The sequence below is a fragment of the Chiloscyllium plagiosum genome, unplaced genomic scaffold (assembly GCF_037043375.1).
Source record: "Chiloscyllium plagiosum isolate Xiang-an unplaced genomic scaffold, Cpla_swu_hap1 HiC_scaffold_28, whole genome shotgun sequence".
In the NCBI taxonomy this organism is placed as follows: Eukaryota; Metazoa; Chordata; class Chondrichthyes; order Orectolobiformes; family Hemiscylliidae; genus Chiloscyllium; species Chiloscyllium plagiosum.
Genome location: NW_028270166.1, coordinates 6,005,250 through 6,024,398, shown reverse-complemented (window position 1 = coordinate 6,024,398; position 19,149 = coordinate 6,005,250). Strand labels below are relative to the sequence as shown.

The 19,149-nt window shown below is 42.2% G+C and overlaps 1 protein-coding gene across 1 annotated transcript; it reads left to right on the top strand.

Moving 5' to 3' along the window:
* The first annotated feature begins 531 nt into the window (after positions 1–531).
* On the top strand, positions 532–18,152 carry ndufa13 (NADH:ubiquinone oxidoreductase subunit A13). The gene is made up of 5 exons (XM_043721471.2): positions 532–641; positions 8,112–8,190; positions 10,863–10,934; positions 16,748–16,817; positions 17,919–18,152. Exons 1-5 carry the CDS (start codon positions 548–550, stop codon positions 18,036–18,038), a joined length of 435 nt encoding a protein of 144 aa, XP_043577406.1. The 5' UTR covers positions 532–547; the 3' UTR covers positions 18,039–18,152.
* The last annotated feature ends 997 nt before the right edge of the window (positions 18,153–19,149 follow it).

The window sequence follows — 19,149 nt, the reverse complement described above, 5'->3', positions numbered from 1 at the left end:
TTCTCAACCGTCTGGAAGAGGAAATTCCTCCTCATCTCAGTACTAAATTGCCATACCTTCATTCTGAGATCATATTCTCTGGTCCTAGACTCTCCCATAAGGGGAAAACATATTCTCAGCACTTAACCCAGTCAAGTCCCTTAAGAAATCTATATCTTTCAATGAGTTCACCTCCCATCCTTTTAAATTTTCAATGAATCAAGTCCCAATGTTTACTCATAATACTGTCCCCTCCATGCTGGGAATCACCTGTTCTCGTTCGTTTCAGGTCTCTGCAGTCTTGTTTTATTTTAACTTTATTAGAAGTTGGCATTTGCATTTGTCTGAATTTGTTGCAAGTTCTCTGGAGAGACCAACAAATGCCGCATTAAGTGAAATGCAATCAATCGCAGAGGGTTTGTGAATAACTGGATGAAATTAAAAGCAGGAATAAACTCCACCTCTTGCGTGTTGGTTGGAGGGTGATTGACAACTGGTTGGGGGCGAGAGCCAATCGGAGCTGGGTGGGCGGGATTTCCGGTCACAGGCCGGAAGGTGTTCCAGGAAGATGGCGACCCTGAAGGTGAAGCAGGACTTACCGCCTCCGGGGGGCTATGGGCCTGTGGATTACAAGAGAAACCTCCCCCGGAGAGGACTGTCAGGTAGGACGGAGGGAGAGCCTCTTCATGTCAGTCTGACTTGGTCACAATCCCAGGTGAGGTTATAGAGAAACCTTGAGGTCACTGAAGGTACGGAGCAGATTATCCAAAGCATTCAGGAGATTGCCTGGGAGCTGGAGTATAAGAGTAGGGAGGCTCTACCACAGGTTTGATAATATTACTGAAAAGAGAAATAATGGATTCTAAGGCGATTGCAGGAAAGTGGAGTTGAGGGTTATCAGATCAGCCATTGAGTCTTGGAGCAGATGTGATGGGTCGAATGGCCTACATATGCTCCTGTGTCTTGTGGTCTTAATAGAAATAACGTGTGCTTATGCAGAGAGGCAGGAGAATGGTACTAAGTCATAACTCATTTTGAGAGCTAGTGTATTCACTGGGCTGAATGGCCTCCTCCTGCACCATAACAATTCCATGATATTCTTCTCTCCCTCTCCAAAGTCCTGAATGCACACTTTCTCTCCTATCTTCTCTTTGTGCTTGTCTTGTCTGTGAGCCCCCACTTCGGTTTGTTCCTGATTAATCTTGACAAATAATCCTTGACAGCACTATATCCTCTCTGTCTCTTGGTTTTGATCATCAACGAATCCCTACAGTGTGGGAACAAGCCATTAGGCCCAACAAGTCCACACTGAACCTCTGAAGAGTAACTCAGCCAGACCCATTTATCTGCAGTCCTCACTTTCTCCTACTCTACATTTGTCCCTAACTAATACACCTAACCTACACATCTGGCCCAAAACATCGATTTTCCTGCTCCTGAGATGCTGCCTGACCTGCTGTGCTTTTCTAGCAACACAGTCAACTCTGATCTCCAGCATCTGCAGAGCCCACTGTCTCCTACACATCCCTGAACACTATGGGCAATTTAGCATGGCTAATTCACCTAACCTGCACATCTTTAGATTTTGGTTTGTCTTGCCTCAGAAATCTAAACATGCCACCTGATGTTTTAATCTTCCCTTCTTCTCTAAGTTCCTTGGGTGTTCTGTTATCTCATAAATCTACATTCATCTTTCTAGGATGTCTATTCCACCCCCCCCGCCCCCGCCCTGCCCTGCCCTTTTCTGACCCTACTACAGTACCAGAAATAACATTTTAGGTGACTGTGGACATTCCTGCTCAACCTGTCTGTAGCATTTGACACAGTTGACCATGCAATCCTCCTCCTCTCCCTCTCCATTCTATTGCTCTCATCTGGTTTTATTTCTAGCTGTCTAATCATAGCTGCCATGGAGCCATCTTCCTGTTTCTTCACCTTTTGCTTTTGATGTCTTCCCAAAGATCAGTCATTGGTTCTCTCCATTTCACATTGTTAGCTCTTGGTGACATCAATTGAAAGTACAGTGCTAGTTTTCATATTAGCCTGACGATACCCAGCTCTTTCTTTCCAGTACCAGTTGTTAAGTTGTTAGATATCCAGTGCTGGTTGAGCAGAAAATTTCTGCAGTTAGTTATTTGGAATATCAAAACCACTTTTCATATCCTGCTTCAAACTCAGTTCATGAACTACCGACTCCATCGCTCTACCTGGGGACAATCTGAGATGAAGTCCATCTGTTCGTAGCCTCCGTGATATATTTGACTCTGAAATGAGTTTTTCACTTCATATTCATGTCATTAGCTAAGTCGATGTTTGCAATAATTCCCAGCTTTGTCCCTGTCTCAGCTCATTTGCTTTTGCATGACTTTGTTACTTTCTCAATTTGGATATTCTAATACCCTCCTGCTGGTCTCCCATTTTCTAAACCATCAATTTAAAATCTGAAGACTGAGGAGTGGCAGATGGAGTTTAATTTAGATAAATGTGAGGTGCTGCACTTTGGGAAGGGCAAATCAGAGCAGTGCTTATATATTTAATGGTGAGGTCGTAGGGAGTGTTGCTGAACAAAGAGACCTTGGAGTGCAGGTTCATATCTCCTTGAAAGTGGAGTCACAGGTAGATAGGATAGTGAAGAAGGTGTTTGGTATGCTTTCCGTTATTGGACAGACAATTGAGTATTGGAGTTTGGAGGTCATGTTACACCTGTACATAACATTGGTTAGGCCACTTTTGGAATATTGCATGGAATTCTGGTCTCCCTCCTTTTGGAAGGATGTTGTGAAACTTGAAAGGGTTCAGAAAAGATTTACAAAGATGTTGCCGGGGTTGGAGGATTTGACCTACAGGGAGAGGCTGAATAGACTGGGGCTGTTTTCCCTGGAGTGTCAGAGGCTGAGGGATGACCTTATAGAGGTTTATAAAATCATGAGTGGCATGGATAGGGTAAATACACAAGGTCTTTTCACAGTAGAGGACACAGGTTTAGGTGAGAGGGGAAAAATTTAAAAAGAACCTAGCGGGCAACATTTACACGCAGAGGGTGGTGCGTGTATGGAAAGAACTGCCAGAGGAAGCTGGTACAATTCCAACATTTAAAAGGTATCTGGACAGGTATATGAATAGGAAGGGTTTAGAGGGATATAGGCCAAATCCTGGCAAATGCCCGGTGAGGATATCAGGTCGGCATGGATGAGTAGGATCGAAGGATCTGTTTCTGTGCTGTATATCTCAATGACTCTGTCTTAACTCTCACTAGTCCTGTTTGTCCATCAATAATACTTGTTAACCTATATTTGAATTGAGCAAAAAATATTTTCATTTTAAAATATTCATTATTTTGTCAAATCACCTTGCCCCTCCCTTTCTCTGTAATCTGCTTCAGGCTCTCATCCTTCCAAGACATGTATTCCTCTAATAAAAGCAAAATACTGCTGATGCTGGTGATCTGAAACAAACACTGAGAATGCTGGTGAAACGCATTCTGAAGAAGAGTCTTACCAAACTCGAAGTGTTAACTCTACTTTCTCCACAGATGTGAAGGTGCCAGTTTTGGACTGGGGTGGACAAAGTTTAAAATTGCACACCAACATGTTTATTTGGTAGTACAAGCTTTCGGAGCGTTGCTGCTTCATCAGGTAGCTAGTGGAGTAAGGTCATAGGACACAGAATTTATAGCAAAAGATCATAGTGTCATACACTGATATGATATATTGAACAAACCTAGATAGTTGTTAAGTCTTTCATCTTTTAGAATGGGTTGCAGATTTCGATCCATTTAATATGTAAATGTTAATGAATCAAAATCTGCAACTCGTTCTAAAAGATGAAAGACTTAACAGCTATCTAGGTTTGTTAAGTGTTTGACACTATGATTTTTTGCTATAAATTCTGGGTCCTATAATCCTACTCCACTAGCTACCTAATGAAGCAGCAACACTTCAAAAGCTTGTACTTCCAAATAAACTAGTTGGAATATAACCTGGTGTTGTGCGATTTTTAACTTGTCTCTCCACAGAGCCTGCAAGACCTGTCAAGTTTGTCCAGCATTCTTTGTATTTATGTTGCTCTAATTCTGGCCTCTTGAACAATCCCAATTTTCATTGTAGCATCATTGGTGGCTGTGCCTTCAGTTGCCCATGCCCTTAGCTCTGCAAAGCATTCACTCAAATTCGCTGCCTCCCTACCCTGCTTTTCTCCTTTAAGGCTTAAAACCTGCATCTTTGGCCAAAGTTTTGACCTAATGTTTCCCTATGTGACTTTTTTCAATAAAGTGAAGTGACCTGAAATATTACAGTAAGTCCTAGTTTGAATTTGCATCATTTAAATTTTTTAAATTTAAACTCACTGTAATCTCATTGAATGCTGTGAGACTAGTTTTTATGTAGTTCCCCATGTCATTGCTGCTATTTTGAAAAGGTGTCCTGCCTGAAATGTCGACTCTCTTGCTCCTTGGATGCTGCCTGACCTGCTATGCATTTTCTAACCACATGCTTTATCAACTCTGCCATTTTGAAGTGGTCTGTCCTGCTCTTTAGCTCTCCATCTCGAGACCATTCCCACCTTCCATTGCGCAACCTCTCCTGTGCCTAACTCGGTGCAGCTGTCCTCTCCTCTGCTCTCTCTCCACTCTTCCACAAAGCATGAAGCCCAAGGAATTTCTGCCTGAGCTCTGTGGGATCCTATTGGATTCAGAACTTTAATTCTGTTCCTCTCTGTCTCTCATAAGAACTAGGAGTAAACAATTCCTTGAGTCTGCTCTGCCATTTAATATGATCATAACTGAGCTCATTTTTGCCTCAACTTCGCTTTTCTGCTCCTTCCCATGACCCTTTAACCCATTACTAATTAAAAATATCTGTCTCTTCCTTAAATTGATTCCATGCCTTGATGTCCAATGCCCTCTAGGGTAGTGAATTTCATAGGTTTGTGACCTTTTGAGACAAGTAATTCCTTCTAATTTGTTTTAAATCTGTCAGCCCTCACTAAAAGTTTGACCTCTCGCTCAAAATTACTCCATAAGGGGAAAGATCCTCTCTATTTTATCAATCCCCTTTAGTATCTTGTGTACCTCCCATTAACTCTCCTCATATCTTTCTAAACTCTAACAAGTATCGGCCTAAACACAATCTCTTATCAGATGACAAGCCCCTCATCACTGGAATTAATCTTGTGAACTTTCTCTGAACTGCCTCCAATGCAATTATATCCTTCCTCAAATAAGGTGACCAAAACTGTTTACACTACTCCTCCAGATGGGTTTCATAATTGCCTCGTACAGTTGCAACCACACTTCCTTACTTTTATACTCCACAGATGCTGACAGACCTGAGGTTCTCCAGCACTTTGTTTTTATTTCAAATTTCCAGAATCCACAGTAGTTTCCTTTTGTTTCAGAACTGAATTAATAATGATCCAGTGAACGTAATTTCAAATCAACACAGAAACAGACCCTTAGATCCAATTCGTCTATGGCAACCAAGTTTCCCAAACTAAATTTGTCCTATTTGCCTGCAGTTGGCCTATATCTTTCCTAATCATGTACCTATCCAAATATCTCTTAAATGTTGTAACAGTACAACATTTAAGAGATATTAAGAGTACAACATTTATCGTGGGCCAAAGGGCCTGTTCTGTGCTGTATTGTTCTAGTACCTACATCTACCATTTCCCCTGGCAGTCCATTCCATATACAAGCTGTGTGAAAAAGTTGCCCTGCAGGTCCCCTTTAAATCAATCTCCTCTCATTTTAAAATTATACCATCTAGTTTTCAACTCCCTTTGGATAAATTGGGTTCACTTTGAAACTGTTGGAATCAATTAAAAGCTTTTGTGACGCCATTGTAGGGTTTACTGATAGTCTCATTAGAAAATAAAATCAGTGGCTGATATTCCCCCTCAGCCTCTTGGACTGCAGTTTCTCATCAGCGTGGCTGACTTGAGCTGTCATCTGAAGTAGGAGAAAGTGAGGTCTGCAGATGCTGGAGATCAGAGATGGAAATGTGTTGCTGGAAAAGCGCAGCAGGTCAGGCAGCATCTAGGGAAGAGGAGAATCGACGTTTCGGGCATTAGCCCTTCTTCAGGGCATTAGGGCTGAAGAAGGGCTAATGCCCGAAACGTCGATTCTCCTCTTCCCTAGATGCTGCCTGACCTGCTGCGCTTTTCCAGCAACACATTTCCATCTCTGTCATCTGAAGTAGCCTTGCATGCTGTTCAGAGTCAAAAACTGTGGCGCTGGAAAAGTATAGCAGGCCAGACAGCATCCGAGGAACAAGAGAGTTGACGTTTCAGGCAGAAGCCCTTCACCAGGATTGCTGTTCAATTGCTTCACCATCACCTCATCACAACTAAGAGACGGGCAATAACTGCCAACTTTGCCAGTGATGTTTACTGCTCAAGTGGACCACGGTGTAAACAGAAAATAGTCTCGGTCACTTTAATTTTACTGACACAAGCCTGATAATGTCTCACTTCCTTCATTCAGGGATGTGGGCTTCACTGTTAGGCCAGCATTTATTGCCAGTCCCTAGTTGCCCCTTGAGAAGGTGGAATGAGTTGTCCTGTTGAACCGCTGCAGTCGATTGTGCTTTATGTTCACCCACAATGACCTTTTTTAGGGAAGGAAATCCAAGATTTTGTGCCAACAACACTGAAGGAATGGTGATATATTTCCACATCAGGATGGTGGGTGGATTGGAAGACAACTTGAAACTGGTTGTCTTTCTACTTATTTGCTGCCGATGGCCTTCTGGATGGTAGTCGTTGTGGGTCTGGAAGGTGATCTGTAAGGATCCTTGGTGAATTTCTGCAGTACATCTTGTAGATAGTGCACACCATCACTACTGCTAAGCCTTGGTGGTGGAGGGAGGGAATATTTGTAGATGTGGGGTTGAGAGTGTGTTGCTGGAAAAGCACAGCAGGTCAGGTAGCATCCAAGGAGCAGGAAAATCGACATTTCGGGCTGGAGCCCTTCATCAGGAATGTCTGCTTTCATGCTTCTTGGATGTTGTCTGACCTGCTGTGCTTTTCCAGCAACATACTCTCAACTCTGATCTCCAGCATCTGCAGACCTCACTGAGCCCCATATTTAGATGTGGTGCCAGTCAAGTTGCTGCTTTGTCCTGGATGGTGTCAAGCATCTTGTGTTAGTGGAGCTACACCCATTGAGGCAAATGGGGAGAATTCCATCACGCTCCAGACTTACTCCTTGTAGATGGTGGGTGGGCTTTAGGGAACAGGAAGTGAGTTATTTTCTGCCAGATTCTTAGCTTCTGAGCTGTTCTTGTAGCCACAGTATTTCCATGGTGAATTGTAACCTCAACAAATTGATAGTGAGAGATTCAGTAGTGGGAATATCATTGAGCAGCAAAAGGTGTTTGGTTAGATTTTCTCTTGTTTGAAATGGTCATTGCACAGCATTTGTATGGTGAAAATGTTATTTGCCACTTGTTAGCCCAAGCCTACATATTATCCAGATCTTGTTACAATTAACATGAACTTGTTTCAGTACCTGAAGAGTGGCAAATGGTGCTGAATACTGCACCATCAGATGTGAACATCTTCACTTCTGACCTTGTGATGGAGGGAATGTTTTTGAAACAGCTGAAGATGTTTGAACCTAGTACACTATATCAAGGAATGGGAACTCTTGTAGCACATTGGTAGTGACTTATCTCTGAGCTAGAAGGCTTGGGTTCAAGTCCCTCGCTGCTCAGAGATCACAGAATCCGTGTAGTGTAGAAGCAGGCCGTTCGGCTATTGACTACAGAAAATGCAGGATTACAGGGTGGAGGGTGGGTCTCTTTGTGGGATGCCCTTTAGAGAGTCAGTGTGGATCCGATGGGCTGAATGACCTGTTTCCACACAATTCTATGATTCTGCTATTGTTATCTCCTTTGGCCTTGTAACTTTCACTTTTGTAATTTTAATCTCTCCTACAGTCCAGCCTGTCACTGACCTTTCTTGTTTTCCCTTCCTAACTATTTCTGCCTCTGTTACCTTCCAACTCCTGCCAAGTCTAATCAAAGGATACTGACCTGAGATGTTAATGCTATTACTCTCTCCTCTGATGCTGCTAAATAATACTTCCTGTTTCTTCACTGTAGTCACTAGCAGTGTATTATTATGTGTTTTAGGTTATAGCATGTTTGGGATTGGAATTGGGGTTTTAATCTTTGGATACTGGAGGCTGTTCAAGTGGAACAGGGAGAGAAGGTAAGTTGCTCTAAAAGTGTTTAATTCTGGCTTAATTAAAGCAGTTATGTCTTAATTTTTTAAAGTTAAAACTTGTCTCAGCTTTTTATTTTCCTAACCCCTTGCTTTGGAGGAACATTCTACAAACTGTCTTTCCCTTCTCTTTGAGGACAGTCTCAGGTTCAATTTCTGTTAGTGTCATAGGGATGTACAGCATGGAAACAGACCCTTCGGTCCAACTCATCCATGCTGACCAGATATCCCAACCTAATCTAGTCCCGTTTGCATATCCCTCTAAAACCTACCTATTCGTATACCCATCCAGATGCTTTTTAACTATTGGAATTGTACCAGCCTCCACCACTCCCTCTGGCAGCTCATTCCATATACGCACCACCCTCTGTGTGAAAACGTTGCCGCTTAGGTCTCTTTTATATCTTTCTCCTCTCACCCTAAACCTATGCCCTCTAGTTCTGGACTCCCTGGCCCCAGTGAAAAGACTTTGTCTATTTATGCTATACATGCACCTCATGATTTTATAAACCTCAATAAGGTCACCTGTCAGCCTGCAACGCTCCAGGGAACACAGTCACAGCCTGTTCAGTCTCTTCCTATAGCTCAAATCCTCCAACCCTGGCAACATCCTTTTAAATTTTTCTGAACCCTTTCAAGTTTCATCACATCCTTCCAATAGGAAGGACACCAGAATTACACACAATATTCCAATGTCCTGTACAGCAGCAACATGACCTCCCAACTCCTATACTCAATGCTCTGACCAATAATGGAACCCATACCAAACACCTCCTTCACTATCCTATCTACCTGTGACTCTACTTTCAGGGAGATATGAACCTGCACTCCAAGGTCTGTTTGCTTAGCAACACTCCGTAGGACCTTACCATTAAGTGTCTAAGTCCTGCTAAGATTTGCTTTCCCAAAATGCAACACCTCACATTTATCTAAATGAAACTCCATCTGCTACTTCTCAGCCCATTGGCCCATCTGATCAAGGTCCCGTTGTAATCAGAGGTAACCTTCTGCGCAGTCCACTACACCTCCAATTTTGATGTCATCTGCAAACTTACTAACTATACCTTCTATGTTCACATCCAAGTCATTTCTATAAATGGTGAAAAGTAGAGGACCCAGCACCGATCCTTGTGGCACTGCACTGGTCACAGGCCTCCAGTCTGAAAAACAACCCTCCACCACCACATTCTTTTAAATTCTGTGTTTGCTGATCATGGCCAAGGCAGCTATTGTAGTCAGCTAGAGATTGCTCTGCTAGGGAGTAGTTGAAAACCCACCAGGACTTGAAGGGGAAATATTCTTTGGTTTGGTTTGGTTTTTCAGCAGGAGCTGGGAATAATTGGCAATCTTTTTCAAAGCACAGACACAGGGTGATGGACTGAAGGATGTTATGCAAAGTAAGGGATTCTCTCTGGTGCCCTCTTCTGGAAAGTGTGGTGTGCACAGACTGTCTGCCTCTGCTGTAGTTTTAATGAAATTGACTATTGTCAAAGATTCCACAGCTTTCTAATCATTCACAGCCCTTTGGAGGTCAAAGGATCGACTTCAACTTGGGAAATAAGAGAATTTTCCATGTGATTTCTCCATGGAGAAATTCTGTTCATTACCCCAAATCCTTTAATTTTGATCTTTTTAAACCAATTTATTTATCTTTTTAAAAAAAAGTTAATGGCTGTAGTTCAAAAGTAGCTTGTGCTAGAGAATTTCACATTCTAACTTCCCTGAGCTAATTTGGGGATTATCCTATTGCTTGTGGCCATGTTTCTGTCTCTCTGACCAGGGAAATTGTCTGGGATTATTCAGCTGGTCGAATGCCTTTGTAGATTTGAAGATCTCATAGGTTCTAGTGGGATGAAAAAGCCTAACTTACAAAAAACTTTATAAGTGTAAACTTTGATTTATAGTGACTATCTGCTCCAACTTCTTCCATTGCATTAATATCCATTCTGTAGCAGGGTACCATGTCCATCAGAATCACGATGTGGAGGTGCTGCTGTTGGACTGGGGTGGACAAAGTCAGATGTCACATGACACCAGGTCAAGTCCAACAGGTTTATTTGGAACCCTGCTCCTTAGTCGTGACGTCAAATAAACCTGTTGGACTTGACCTGGTGTCATGTGAGTTTTGACTTCATAAAATTCAAATTGGAAGTTTCCACAGGATGTCAATTAGGAACTCAAAGGTTGATGAGGCATTAATCTTTTTGTGAAAGATTGATCAGCTTTATTTTAAAGAAGGGTGGAGCAGTTCTCTATACTGTCTTGGCCAATATTTATCCCGCAACAAACATTTCTAAATCATACACTGTGCGTAATTACCTTGCTGTATGTGGGATCTTATTGTGTACAGGTTGGCTACTGCTTTTCCTAATTACAATAAAGATTGCACTTCAAGTATGTCTATAGCTATGTGACAAAGAACATTTTGGGATATCCTGATGTGAAAGACGCTATGGAAATGCAAATTCTTTCTTCCTACTCTTGCCATGTTATTCCTATGTGGTTTTTGTACCTTAAGACCTAATTTTATGTTTCATCTCATGGTAATAGATATAATTTTCTGCTTCCAAGAATCAGTTTTAATTCCTGGTTTTACAAACTTTTCTTCCATTTTAATCTTTGGTTACAGGTTTCCTGTTTTGTATTTTTTTTTCCCCCAGACGCCTGCAAATCGAAGATCTGGAAGCCCGTATCGCATTGCTACCTCTACTGTATGCTGAACAGGATAGAAGGCAAGTCAGAGATGAGTTGGAAAGTGTGTGGGACCCTTTTTAGAACCAGAAAGTCTAACTCGTGTTAAATAAAGGCAGGCTTGAGTCAGTCAGAGTCTAATGGTTGGTTTGGAGATCTTAGCTTACTGGTTGTAACTGCAACTTATACCACCAAGCATGTCATTCTGGAGGTCTGATATAAAACGTGTATGCTTATAAAGGTCATGCTTTGTTAACTATGGTGTTATGCTATGAAGCAGCAGCTTGTGTGACACAGAGTAGTGCTACAATCAGGAAGCTTCACATGGTCAGGAAGAAGAGATCCCATTCAGAGTGGGAAACAGCCTGAGTGAGTGCGTAGTTCAGGGAATTTGGAGGCAACGTGGGAATTCAATGCAATGGCAGAGAGGTGCTTTTTGCTTGCTTTTTTTTCTTTGGCTCATAGTTTGTAAGATTATTTTAACAGGATAAATTGAAGCCCAGGATAAGGGGCCCAGCACAAAAGTAACATCACGAGTAAACCATAAATTCATAGGTTGGTGATAGCAAGTAATTCGACACGCCATTTTATAGGTTACTTTCTGATTGAAAGTAAACAGGGGAAATATTTAAAGATTACAAACTAAAAGAGCAGAATGAAAGTTTTAAAAATCAAATGGCGGTGTTATAACTGTATAATGTGGGAGCTGGTGGGTCCCATTGTGGTTCATAGTGACCACATCTGCAGCAAATGTCAATTACTTGAGGATCTGGCTCAGAGTTAAAGAGCTGGAGTCTGAGCTTTGAACACCAGGGAGGGAGAGAGCTACCTGGGCGCTGTTTCCGCAGACAGTCACACTCCTTGGATTAACTACCTCAAATTCGGTCAGTTGTCAATAGTAGGAGGGTGTGACTGCCAGCGAGGCAAGTAGAGGCATCCAGGAGATAGTACTAACAGGTTTGAGATTCTTGTTCCCTTTGTGGATGAATGGGAGTTGTAGGGAGAATGAGCAAACTGACCATAGCACCGTGTTACAGGGACCCATTCAAGAGCAGGAAGAGAAATCTAATCAGGGATAATATAGTCAGGGGAATAAACACTGTTCTCTGTGGGCAGGATTGAGAGTTCTGAAGGCTGTGTTGCCTGTCTGATGCCCAGGTTCAGGATATTACATCTGCAGAGGAACTAGGAGTGGGAGGGGAAGGATCCAGTTGTAGCAGTCCATGCAGATGCCAACAATATTAGTAGGAAGAGGCTCTGCTGCAGCAATATGAGCAGTAAGGGGCTAAATTTAAAAAGTAGAACCACAAAGGTCGTAATCTCAGGGTGACTACCTGAGCTACGAGCGAATTAGCACAGGGTCAACAAGATTAAAGAGGTAAATGCATAGCTCAAACATTTGGCATAGAAGTAGCAGATTCAAATTCAAGGGACATTGGCAACAGTACTGAGGAAGGAATGAGCTGTTTTGATGGGACATGGTCCACTTGAATCATGCTGGGACCAGAATCCTTAGGGATCGCATAAGTCTGGCTGCGAATAGGGCTTTAGACTAAATAGAGAAGGTATGGGTTCAGTTTTATGGAAGAAGTTAAAGTGGGGGAGGATTCAGTTGAAGTTATTAAAGTTTCCAGAATAAGTAATAGGACAGAGTATAGAAAGGGTCAGGAATCTAACTCCAGGCACAGCAGGTAAGGGGGCAACTATGAGAAGGGGGGCAGTCAACACAGGACTGGGGGTGTTGTATTTAAATGCATGCAGTATACAAAGCAAGGGAAATGAGTTTGTAGCACAGATTGTATTTGCCAGTTTCAGTGTTGTGGGTATCACAGACGTGGCTGCAAGAGGATCGGTGCTAAGAACTAAATATCCAAGGATACACATCCTATTCAAAGGACAAGTAGGTGGGTGGAAGGACTAGTGTTCTCTTGTTTGAAAGAGATGAAAATAAATCAATAGCAAGAAATGATTTAGAGTCGGAAGGCGTGGATCTGCAGATAAAGTTGAGGGACTGCAAAGGGAAAAAATGATCCTGATGGGAGTTGTGTAAAAGCTTCCCAGTAGTGGTCAGGATGTTGGGAAGAAAATAAATTGGGAAATAGAAAAGATATGTAAGAAAGGCACTATTACAATAATCATGGGAGGCTCCAATATGCAGATGGACTGGGAAAATCAGTTTGGTAGTGCATGTCAAGAAAAGGAATTTATGAAATGTCTGTGAGAGTTTTTGGAGCAGCTTGTGGTAGACTCCATAGGGAACAGGAACTTCTGGTTTTGGTGCTGTGTAATGAGGCAAACTTGATTCGGGAGCTGAAGTTGAAGGAAGTCTTAGAGGGCAATGTCCATAATATGATAAAATTCGCCCTGCAATTTGAGAGGGAAAAGCTGTAATCAGCTATAATGGTATTACAGTTGAGTAAAGGTAACTACAAAGACATGAAGAAGGAGCTGGCTGGGGTTGATTGGAAGGGGAGTCTAGTAGGGAAGACAGGAGCAGCAATGGCAGGAGTTTCTGGGGATAATTCAGGAGGCACAGCATAAATTCATTCCAAGGACAAAGAAACATACAAAAGGGGAGGATGAGATAATTATGGCTGACAAGGGAGGTCAGGGACAGCATAAAAATGAAATGCATGCTATGTGGTGAAGATTGGTGGCAAGCAAGAGGATTTAAAAACCAGCATAGAGGTAGTCATGGAGAGCAATGAAATAGCGGAGGAACTGAATAGGTATTTTGCATCAGTCTTCATAGTGGAAGACACCAGTGTACGAGAACTTCGAGAGTCAGGGGCAGAGGTAAACACAGTGCCCATCTCTAAGAAGGTGCTGGGAAAGCTAAAAATTCTGAAGGTGGGTAAATCACCTGGACCAGATGGACTACACCCCAGAGCTCTGAAGAAGATAGCTGAGGTGATTTTTGGAGGCAGTATTATCCTGAAACCACAAGTCAGGGAGTGTCCCCAGGAGTGGGAAATGGCTTATGTAATACCCTGTTTAAGAAGGAAGAGAGGCAGAAGACCGGAAACTAAAGGCTGGTTAGCCTGACCTTGGTTGTTGGTAAGATTTCAGAGTCTGTTATTAAGGATGAGATTGCGGAATACTAGGTAGTGTAGGTAAGTTAGAGCCTGAGTCAGCACAGCTTCGTCAAGGGTAGGTCATGCCTGACAAATCTGTTAAAATTCTTTTGAGGAGGTAATGAGTAAGTTAGACGAAGAACCAGTGGATGAGATCTTTTTGGATTTCCAGAAGGCCTTTGAAAAAGTGCCACACAGGAGGCTGATAAATAAAATAAGAAATGCTATTAGGGGCATGGATGGAGCATTGGCTGACTGGCAAAAAGCAGAGAGTGGAGATAAAGGGTTTTTTTTCAGTATGGTAGCTGGTGACTCGTAGAATTCTGCACGGGTCTGTTTTGGGACCACAACTATTTACGTTACACATTAACAATCTGGATGAAGGAACTGAGCGCATTGCTGCTAAGTTTGTATATGAGACAAAAATAGGTGAAGGGATGGGTAGTGTTTAGCAAGTGGGGAGGCTACAGAAAGACTTGGACAGGCTAGAAGAGTCGGTAAAGAAGTGGCAGATGGAATAGAATGAAGGAAAGAGTGAAGTTATGCGCTTTGGTAGAAAGAATAGAGATGTAGACTATTTTCTAAATGGGGAAAGGCTTCAGAAATCTGAATCACAAAGGTGCTTTTAGGAATCCTAGTTCAGAATTCTCTTAAAGTTAACATGCAGGTTCAGTTGACAGTGAGGAAGGCAAATGCAATATTGGCTTTTATTTCATCACTAGAATACAAGAGCAGAGATGTACTGCTAAGACTGTATAAGGCTCTGGTTAGCATTTAGGAGAAAGTGAGGGCTGCAGATGCTGGAGATCAGAGCTGAAAAATGTGTTGCTGGAAAAGCGCAGCAGGTCAGGCAGCATCCAGGGAACAGGAACACATTTTTCAGCTCTGGTTAGCATTTGGAATATTGTGTGCAGTTTTGGGTCCATATCTAATAAAAGATGTATTGGCCAAGGAGGGGTTCAGAGGAGTTTACCAGAATGACCCTGGGGATGAAGGACTTCTCACGAGAAGAGGTTGAGGACACTGGGTCTGTAATTGATAGAGTTTAGAAGGATGAAGGGTATTTCATTGAAACTCTCAATACTGAGAGGCCTGGATAGAGTGGACATGGTGAAGATGTTTCCAGTGGTAGGAGAGACTAGGACCCGAGGGCACAGCTGACCCTTTAGAACTGAGCTGAGGAGGAATTTCTTCAGCTAGAGGGTGGTTAATCTGTTGAACTCATTTCTGCAGAGATCTGTGGTGGCCAAGTCATTGGATGTGTTTAAGGCAGAGATAGAAAGGTTCTAGATTGGTAAGGAGATCAGAGGTTTCAGGAGGGGGAGGTCAGGAGAATGGAGTTGAAAAACATTATTAGCCATGATTGAATGATGGGGCAGTATTGACAGGCCAAATGGCCTAATTCTGCTCCTGCATCTTATGATCTGTGTTCTAAGTAAATGCTACAAGTTCGAAAATATATTTTCTCTGGCACTTTACTTGTTTCCAGCAGCAGGATTCTCGAAAGATATTGAATGAGGAAGTGTGGGGCCATGTTAAGTACACAGTAATTTTGTTGCTCCAAGCTCTGCCTCCTGCAAGATCTGATAATCAGCAAACGTCCTGGCTTTCACTATCCCTTTGTGAGCAGATCAGTTATAATAAGTTCCATTCCTGCTGGGAACTTGGGGTTGCTTTCCCAGAGAAAGTCATTGCAGCAGAGATCAACGCACCTTCATGAAGGGAAATGTGGATGAATATTTGAAACAAAGAGATGGACAGTGGGGAGAGTGCAGATCAGTGGAATCACTGTTTTGATTTGATGTAGCACATTGCTGGCACCAATATAATGGGCCAAATGGCCGCCACCTGGGCTGTGAATTTCTCGAATTTCACTGTGCTCCACCTCAAGAATCAAATGGTCCTTGTGCTTCATACTGAAGAGTGACCTCTCACCCCTCAGATGAATGCACTACTAAGTGGATTCTGTATTGTTACTCTCTCTCCTTTCCCCTTTGCCTGGATTGGGAGGTTTGTTTAGTGGGTAATTCTGGTACTCGCAGAGACCTGTAAATACTGGAGCTTGTGATGCACGTGTAGCTATCAGTGGCCAAAGTGGAGGTGTTCATGTTGTATTGTAACAAAGTAAAGTAACACAAGCCAAGAACCCAATTATCCTGGCTTCAAAGAGTTTGGTTCTGTGAGGGAAGGGGTGAAGTTAATGGGGATAATGGCATACTATGGGGTGGGAGTGACATAGAATAGAGAACGGAATAGTGGAATTAGTTTGTGTGGTAGTAGTTAACTATATGATACAATTTCCTATTCAAAAACTTTTCTTTGTGCTATAAATAAAAGATTCAAGAGATTGAATGGAAAAGGCGTTCAAAAAGCTGTCGGGTGAATTTAAAGAATACATCAGCATTAGTTCTACAGATAAAGATAGAGCCTCGATAGTTTCCATAAAATCTAACCCTAAAGGGAATACTCCACCTAAACTTCAACACAAAGTCGTACTCCTAATGTTGTTCTAATGAATCCGAAACAGGACATTATAGAATATGATTGGGGGTTAGGAAGCTAATTTCATTTCTGATTCCTGAAGACACAATGGGCAGATTTGAGGAAAGTAGGATATTTGTTCCTCAGTTATTACTTGTTAAATGCATATTGTTGAATAAACATCTAATTTGACCATAAACCTTTGCCTAGGTAAAACAAAAATTAAATTGTTTGAATTTTTTTTTGGCCTCTATTTTTGCTTTCATTTCTCTTATTCTCTGTCACTTTTTTTTTCTAAGGACTCTGCGTCTATTAAGGGAGAATCTTGAGGAAGAGGCTGAAATTATGAAGGATGTTCCAGGCTGGAAGGTAAATAAGGCATGCCTTTATTTTGTAACAACGCAATAATAGTGCTGCATTTTTAAAAATATCCATGGGATGTGAGCACGAGTGACCAGACTTTGTTCCTTCAACATTGCTGGAACAGCGATATATTTCCAAGTCAGGATGTTGTGTGGTTTGGAGGGGGACTTGCAGGTGGTTGTCTTCCTATGCATCTGCTGCCCTAATTCTAGGCGGTAGATCCTGTGGTTTGGAAGGTGTTGTCAAAGAAACTTTAACGAGTTGCTGCAGTGCATCTTAGAGATGATATGCAATGCTGTTACTGTGTCAGTGCTGAGGCAGTTGAAGTTTTAAGTTGGGTGGCAGGGGGTACCAATCAAGAGGGCTATATTTGTCCTGGATGTTAAGCTGCTTGCGTGACTGCAGCTGCCAGTGGAGAGTGTCACGCTCCTGATTTTTGTGTTGGGTAGGAATTTGCGTTTGAAACTAACCCACGTTGATGCTGTGAAAACATCCTCTCTCTTTGTCTTGATTGTCACTCAAAACTTGTAAGTCTCAACACGTTCAAAAGAAAATGGATTGACAACATAAGTAATGTCAGTAAGTAATTTACATTGAGGCAGGGCATTCTTCTACAGTTAGGGCTGCAGGAGGTTCTTGTGGCAGGTTGGTGGTTTTTGTACTTTTGTTTGGTGCTCCTATCACTTCAAACATGGGTATCATAATAAAAGGAATAAAATTCAGCCCCTCTGGCCCATACGTCATTCGGTTAGATTGTAGCTGCAGTTTTCTTTTGCCAACAAACAACCTGAAAACTGCCAACAAACAACCTGATTTTTTTTTGCCTTTGAACAGTTTTATCTTGGGATTTTGCCTCATTGTTCTTAATCTTCCCCATCAGCGAAAACTGTTTTCTCCTATTGTATCCTATGAACATTTTAAACATCTCAGCTGGGTGAGCTCTCAATCTTTGAAACTTGAAGGGATATAAGCAGAGTTTATTCCACCTGACCGCCCCTCCCATCCCCATCAATCTAGTGAATCCTTGCAACATGATTGAAATGATGCTGGGTTATGGGCAGTTTCATTTTGATGTAAGTGACGGTTTGGATGTATATTGTGTTGCAGGTTGGTGAGAGTGTTTACAACTCTGATCGCTGGACCACACCGACAGTGGAGGAACTGTTTAACTTACGACCAGAGGAAGAATACCTCAGAGCAAAATACGGGTTCCAGTGGTACGTGTGAGTGCCCTGTGAGAACTTTGACAGAGGATTTGATCTTTGGCTCCTTAAAGAAGCCCTTCAGAAGAACTGTGTCCCGAAGTGTGATATTATTAAAACTGACTTATGTATATTGGAAGCTACTTGTGTTCATTTTGCATCATTAAGAAATTGGTTTAATCTGTGTAAAAGGCAATAGAGAGATTTCTAGCTTCTATCTCATCAAGAAGGAGGGAGTACGACATCAGTTTGCAAGAATAATATCTGGACTTCAAGGCTTAATTTTTGAGAAGAGATTAGACAAACTTGGCCTGATTTCTCCAGAGTTTAGAAGGTTAAGGAAGGATCTGATCGAAATCTTCAAGGTATTAACAGGAAAAGACAGGGTCAATAAAGATTAACTATATCTGCTAGTTGGGGAATTTAGAAGTCGCAGGCATAGTCCAAAAATAAGGGCCAAACCACTCAGGAGAGGTTTTTTTTTAATAGAATCCCTACACTGTGGAAGAAGGCCATTCAGCTCATCTGATCCACACCGACCCTCCAAAGAGCATCCCAGCCTGACCCACCTGCCTATCTATCCTATACACGCTGCATTTCCCATGGCTAATTGACCTAGCCTGAACATCCTTGGATACTATGGGCAATTTAGCAAGGTCAACCTACTTAACCTGCACATCTTTGGACTGTGGGAGGAAATGTGCAAAATTCACACAGTCAACCAAGAGTGGGATGATACCAGGGTCCCTGATGCTGAGAGACAGCAATGCTGACCACTGAGTTTCTATGCTGCTCTTTCACCATTTGGTGAATGAGAGCCAATCTGTCTGAATGCTTGGAACAGTCTTCTACAAATGGTAGTAGATGTTAGATTATTTGTTAATTTTTAAATCTGAGAGAAGGTTATGTTAAGCAAAGCTTTTAAAGGATATGGGCAAAAGGCAGATATTTGGTGTAAGGCCACAGCTCAACTATGAGCCCAACCCCTCAACACAACTATGATTTATCATAGAATCCCTACAGTGTGGAAACAGGCCATTTGGCCCAACAAGCCCTCACTGACCCTCCGAAGAGTAATCCACCCAGACCCATTCCTCTACTATCTTACATTTTACCCCTGACTAATGCACCTAACC

What these genes read in the sequence shown, in the direction of transcription:
- ndufa13 (XM_043721471.2), top strand. Translation starts at nt 548, where the DNA reads ATGGCGACCCTGAAGGTGAAGCAGGACTTACCGCCTCCGGGGGGCTAT. An exon ending in CCCCCGGAGAGGACTGTCAG is followed by an intron (nt 642 to 8,111) that starts GTAGGACGGAGG and finishes TATGTGTTTTAG; the next exon opens with GTTATAGCATGTTTGGGATT. An exon ending in AGGATGTTCCAGGCTGGAAG is followed by an intron (nt 16,818 to 17,918) that starts GTAAATAAGGCA and finishes ATTGTGTTGCAG; the next exon opens with GTTGGTGAGAGTGTTTACAA.